Below are 5,597 nucleotides of genomic sequence, written 5' to 3'. Positions count from 1 at the left end.
GGAAACTTGAATGGAAAAAACGTGCATAACTTTAGTACACATTTTCTAGCTACTTTTCGTAGCTAATTTGTGTTAGGAAAGTCAATTAATATTTATCATCTATAAGCAGCAACAATAACTAACAACATCATTAAACAAACCAAACAAACTCTTAATTAAGAATATTGAATACTTAGTTTTTTTCCCACTTCTTTTATTATGTTCTAGATATTGTTGAATGAAATTAATTACATACAAGCTTAGTATTTTAAAATCAGTAAATATATCTAATTATAAAATTGATATTTAATAATTCACAAACTTTATGAAATTAAAGAATATGACAAAATTTAGGTGAGAATACCATAAATTATGTTGCAATGTGAAAATCATGGTCTTGGTGGGCTATAAAATTTGGAAACTTGCTATAGACAAAGCAATTGGGCTTCAAAAAGAAAGCCTGCCGAGCTGAATGGCTATAATTATTCGGCGAATACAAAACCATAGGTGGCAGACCCCAGCTCTTCCTCGTAGCAAGCAATTCACTAAACATAACAAAACAAAACAAAACGTGGCAATTCTACGATAACCATGCAAATGAAAACAACTGAAACAAGAAGAAGAAGAAAGTAACATCTTTCCCAAACCAAATCTAATCTCTCTCAAGACAAAACATTTACAGGTATGTTATTCTGTTGTCTCTGTAATTTTCTTTTCTTTTTTTTAAATTACAATCAATGAAAGTTATTGTTTTTACCCTTTGTTCGATTCGGATGAAATGTTAATTTAGGAGCAGATAATGTTAGATGAAATAGGAGAATTAGATTCTAATTCGAACCTAATAACACAGTTGTGATTAATTAAGATTCTTTCCTTTCCTTGATAAGGATTTGATATGAATTTAAACAAATTGAAGTTAAATTTATCCATCCATATCAAAAGAGTTTGTTTCATAATTAGTAATGAGATTTGTTGTATACAGATATGGCAGAAGAAGAAAAGAAGATGAAAGGTTCAAACCTTGCAAGCTTTGACGCTTATTTTGATAAGGTTCAGGCTAGAAAGAAATTGCCACAATCATTGCAGGAGACCTTAACTACTGCTTTTGCAAGGATTCCAGTTTCTTCATTCCCAATGGTGCCTACCGGAAAAGGTATCATCTTATAATTCTAGAACTACATCAGATTCATATATCCTGGATTGGATTATTGAATGGGGATTAATTTGAATTTGGCTTTGAATGTAGTCATTGAAATTCCGGCAGAAACATCTGTTGCTGAAACTGTGAAGATTTTGTCCGAATACAAGATTATGGCTGCTCCTGTGAAAGACCAAAATGTCAAAAATAGTTTGGAGTGGAAAGAGAGGTACCTAGGAATCATAGATTACTCAGCAATTGTTCTCTGGGTGCTTGAGAGCGCGGAACTGGCAGCTGTGGCTTTAGCAGCGAGCACGGCAACCGTTGCTGGTGTGGGTACTGGTGCTGTTGGAGCTATTGGAGCAGCGGCATTGGGTGCTACGGGTCCAGCTGCTATTGTTGGCCTAACTGCTGCTGCTGTTGGTGCGGCTGTTGCTGGTGGAATGGCTGCGGATAAGGGCGTCGGGAAGAATGCTCCTGCTGCTGCTGATAACTTGGGGGAGGATTTCTACAAAGTTATCCTTCAAGAAGAACCCTTCAAGTCAACCACTGTATGTTTATGTTTAGAATTAGTACCACATTTTTGCTGAATGCATCCGAAACGTTGAAAATAATATGCTGTGTATGTCATTTTTTGATAAAATTGCCAAGCTTCCAAGTTGAATGCTCGAATTGAGTCTTTGAGAATACATTTGTTGTTTTAGCTTTGACAAAGAAAGAGGGTTGATATTTGTTTCTTACTGCATTTCTTCCTCCTTATAGGTGAGAACAGTACTGAAATCATATCGCTGGGCTCCATTTTTTCCGGTTGCAACAGAGAGTTCAATGTTGAATGTCTTACTTCTACTTTCAAAATATAGGCTGCGAAATGTACCAGTGATGGAACCAGGAAGCCCGGACATAAAAAACTTCATCACCCAAACTGCGGTTGTTCAGGGTCTAGAAAAATGCAAGGGAAGGGATTGGTTTGATTGTATTGCATCACGTCCCATTTCAGACTTCGGACTTCCGTTCATGTCTTCTGATGAGGTGAGTATTCTTCACAACAGATTACTTCTCTCCCAGATGATGGCCTCTTAATTTGAACTTTTAATCTTCTTCCTCATTAGGTTGTTAGCATCCAGAAAGATGAATTGATTCTAGAAGCTTTCAAGAGAATGAGAGATCACCATATCGGTGGTCTTCCAGCCGTAGAAGGTCCACAGAAAAAAATTGTTGGGAGCATAAGCATAAGGGATATCAGGCACTTGCTGCTTGAACCTCAACTTTTCAAAAATTTCAGGTATATATTTATTCATTTGAACTTGAAAATACAATTTGTGTCGGAAGTTACCACAATACCGATACCAGACTCGGTAAAAATATGAGTAACCATTGAATGCTAAGAAAGGAAAATGGCTAATCTAGGAAGAGAAAACCGGAATAATATGACAACTATTTGTGCTGAACCACATGAAAGAAAATAATCTTGAAGCCTTGACTAAATTTGTGTCCTGGATCTTGCATTCCTTTTCAGGCAGCTCAGAGTTATGGATTTCATGATAACTGTAAGCTCAAACAAGGAAGTTGGCAGAGTTTTACCACCTATAACGTGCAAGACAGATGTGACTCTTGGTGGCGTGATTGACCGCCTGGCTTCGAACTCTATTCACAGGATCTATGTGGTAGCTGGAGATGGAAACGAGGTTGTTGGCGTAATTACGCTAAGAGATGTCATCTCTTGCTTCATATATGAGCCCCCTAACCATTCCGATGACTACTTTGGGTTTCCACCAAAAGTTTGTTGAACAATTCACACTTCTCCTATCTATAATAACTTTCAGGAATTCATAAATGAAACAAGACCTGATCAGTATTGAGCAAAGAGTGAAGTGAAATTGCTTTATCAGTTAAATATATGGATGTATTTTTCCTTGTTATGCAACTCCAATTGAACAATGTCCAGGAAGTTTTCTTAATCCTCTGTCATTTATTATTTGTCTGATTCTTTCTGCATCTCCCCATCTTCCAAGTCCAGCATAAATGTTTGACAATATCACTAAAGGAGCTGGATCCTCAGGTTTTAGCTCTGAGAGCTTCATAGCCATTTCTTCTGCTAACTCAGAATGCAAATGGTGCCCACAAGCACCCAGCAAAGAAGCAAAAACAGAAGGGGGATGCTCCGGCATCTCTGCTATTAGTCTCCTAGCTTCATCCAGCCTACCGGATCGACCTAGGATGTCAACCAAGCAACCAAAATGTTCTGCCATTGGTTTCTGACCATATTTCATCATAATCTTCAGAGTTTCCCATCCCTTGTCAACGTCACCCGTATGACTACACACGGATAGAACCCCAGTAAACGTTGCTGAATTCGGTTCCACCTTCTCCTTCAACATCTTGTCAAACACCTCGAATACAGCTTCATTCTCTCCATTTCTCCCATACCCAGATATCAGTGCATTCCATAATGCTGGGTCTTTAGGCTTTATCTCAAACTGATCAAAAACTCTTCGTGCCCAAGAGGAACACCCACATTTCATGTACATGTCAATGAGGGCAGTAGCCATAAATTCATCGCTATTGATATAAATTCTAACAGCATGCCCGTGAATCTCCTTCCCGCGTCGCATATCAGACAAAGACGCACAAGCTGGTAATAGACTAGTAATACACTTCAAAGTCGGCCTTAACCCTGCGGATTGCATTCTTTTGAAAAAGTTAAAAGCTTTAACCCCATTGTCTGATTTTGCGAATCCTCTAATCATTGAATTCCAAGTTGCTGAATCAGGTTTCAGTCCTTGAGATGCTAAACTTTCAAATAACTCAACAGCTCTGTCACTCTGTTGATTCAACATCATCCCATGTATCATTGTGTTCCATGTTACCAAATTCTTATTATCATCATCCAGTTCATTGAACACCGCATATGCCGATTCCAAATGTCCAAGCTTTGAATACATATCTATAAATGTAGTTCCCACCATTATATCATAATTCACCTCAGTCTTCATGAAGAACCCATGAACTTGCCTCCCAAACCGAAGATACAAAAGAGTAGCACAAGCAGAAATAACAGAAACTAATGTAACCGAATTGGGTTTTACAATTGAACATTCAATCATGTCCTTAAACAAATGTAAGGTTTCACTGATCATCCCATTCTGCAAAAATCCAGAAACAATAGCGTTATAGCTCACCACCGTCCTATCAGACCCGGGTATCTCTCCAAAAACTTTTGTAGCCAAATTTATCTCCCCACAATCTGAATAAGTAGTCAACAATGATGTTGCTACATAGATATCCATTTCCACTCCCAATTTTATAGCCCAGCAATGCAATTGCAAGCAATTGGCAGCAGCACTACCACAAGCAGCCAAAGCGCTGGCTACGGTTACTGAATTGGGCCTAAACCCACAAAACCCTACCTCTCTAAACAACAAAAAAGCCTTGTCATGATACCCATTTCGTGAAAGCCCTGAAATAGTAGCGTTGAGGGAGGCTAAGTTTGGGTGAGGCATTTCATCGAACACATTGAGTGCATCGTGTAAAAGATTAAGGTTCATGTACATGTGGGTGAGGGCAGTGGCTGAATGTACGTCGGATTGAAAGCCAATCTTGATGAGATGGGCATGGATGATTCGGCCATGACGAAAAGACTTGAGCTTGGCACATGCTTTGAGGAGTGGAGCGAAAGCGAAGTGATGGGTACGAGGCGAAGCAGAGTGGAGATGAGAGTGCAAAGAGAGAGCTTCTTTGTAAAAGCCATCAGCTACTAATTTTATTATTTTCTGACTCATATCATGCTATTGTATTGTAGCTTCACTCCACCATTTCTCTGTTAAACTTTTGTTGTCCGCCAGAAATTAAATTCTACAGTTGACAGTGCTACTATTAAATTTGGGGTAAATTATATTTATTGGATTTGAAATTTGTTAGAGCATGTACAAAAGATTTTATTTTATTTTATTTTTATTTTTATTTTTTTATAAAAATGCCGAATATATGGTTAAATCACAAAGTACAAATATAGCAAGTTAAAACCTCTCACCCTGTACTACAAAGAGCAATAAAACGACTACAAAGAGTAATAAAAAAAACCATAAAATGTACAAATACAATAAAAATAGAAATCATATACTCCTCGTAAGTCGAATCCCATCGAAAAACAGCTGTAATCCATTCTTTATCATTTAGCCTCTTCCGGACATTCGGATCTGAGTCCTTTCTTTTTTTCAACCACGCATATCTATAGGAATGCTCATGTTAAGATCGAAAAAAGAATAAAAGATAAAAGTATAGCAAACAGGTGTAGATCTGATGGAAAATAAATTCGAGAAAGTATATAGACTTCAAACTAATAAGAAAAAATAAATCTGAAGCTAAAAGAACAAAGACTTAAACATAAATGGGATGAGGAAGAAGAAAGACAAGCTTCCTCCTCTAAAAGGACCTTGATAGAAAGTAAGAACCGAGAAGGTGACGGTGATGGTGGCAGCAA

General features: G+C 37.8%; 2 protein-coding genes across 2 annotated transcripts; one reads left to right on the top strand and one right to left on the bottom strand.

The window, feature by feature from the left end:
• Window positions 1–494: 494 nt before the first annotated feature.
• On the top strand, window positions 495–3,041 carry LOC136219563 (SNF1-related protein kinase regulatory subunit gamma-1-like). The gene is made up of 6 exons (XM_066007009.1): window positions 495–661; window positions 962–1,132; window positions 1,226–1,668; window positions 1,880–2,146; window positions 2,227–2,399; window positions 2,634–3,041. Exons 2-6 carry the CDS (start codon window positions 964–966, stop codon window positions 2,902–2,904), a joined length of 1,323 nt encoding a protein of 440 aa, XP_065863081.1. The 5' UTR covers window positions 495–661; window positions 962–963; the 3' UTR covers window positions 2,905–3,041.
• LOC136219562 (pentatricopeptide repeat-containing protein At2g02750) lies at window positions 3,034–4,995 on the bottom strand. The gene has a single exon (XM_066007008.1). The coding sequence runs from the start codon at window positions 4,894–4,896 to the stop codon at window positions 3,034–3,036; it is 1,863 nt and encodes a 620-aa protein (XP_065863080.1). The 5' UTR covers window positions 4,897–4,995.
• Between the last annotated feature and the right edge of the window lie 602 nt (window positions 4,996–5,597).

The sequence above is a fragment of the Euphorbia lathyris genome, chromosome 2, assembly GCF_963576675.1.
Source record: "Euphorbia lathyris chromosome 2, ddEupLath1.1, whole genome shotgun sequence".
Classification (NCBI taxonomy): domain Eukaryota; kingdom Viridiplantae; phylum Streptophyta; class Magnoliopsida; order Malpighiales; family Euphorbiaceae; genus Euphorbia; species Euphorbia lathyris.
The sequence above is the reverse complement of the archived record's forward strand: the minus strand, read 5'-3'. Positions and strand labels throughout refer to the sequence as shown.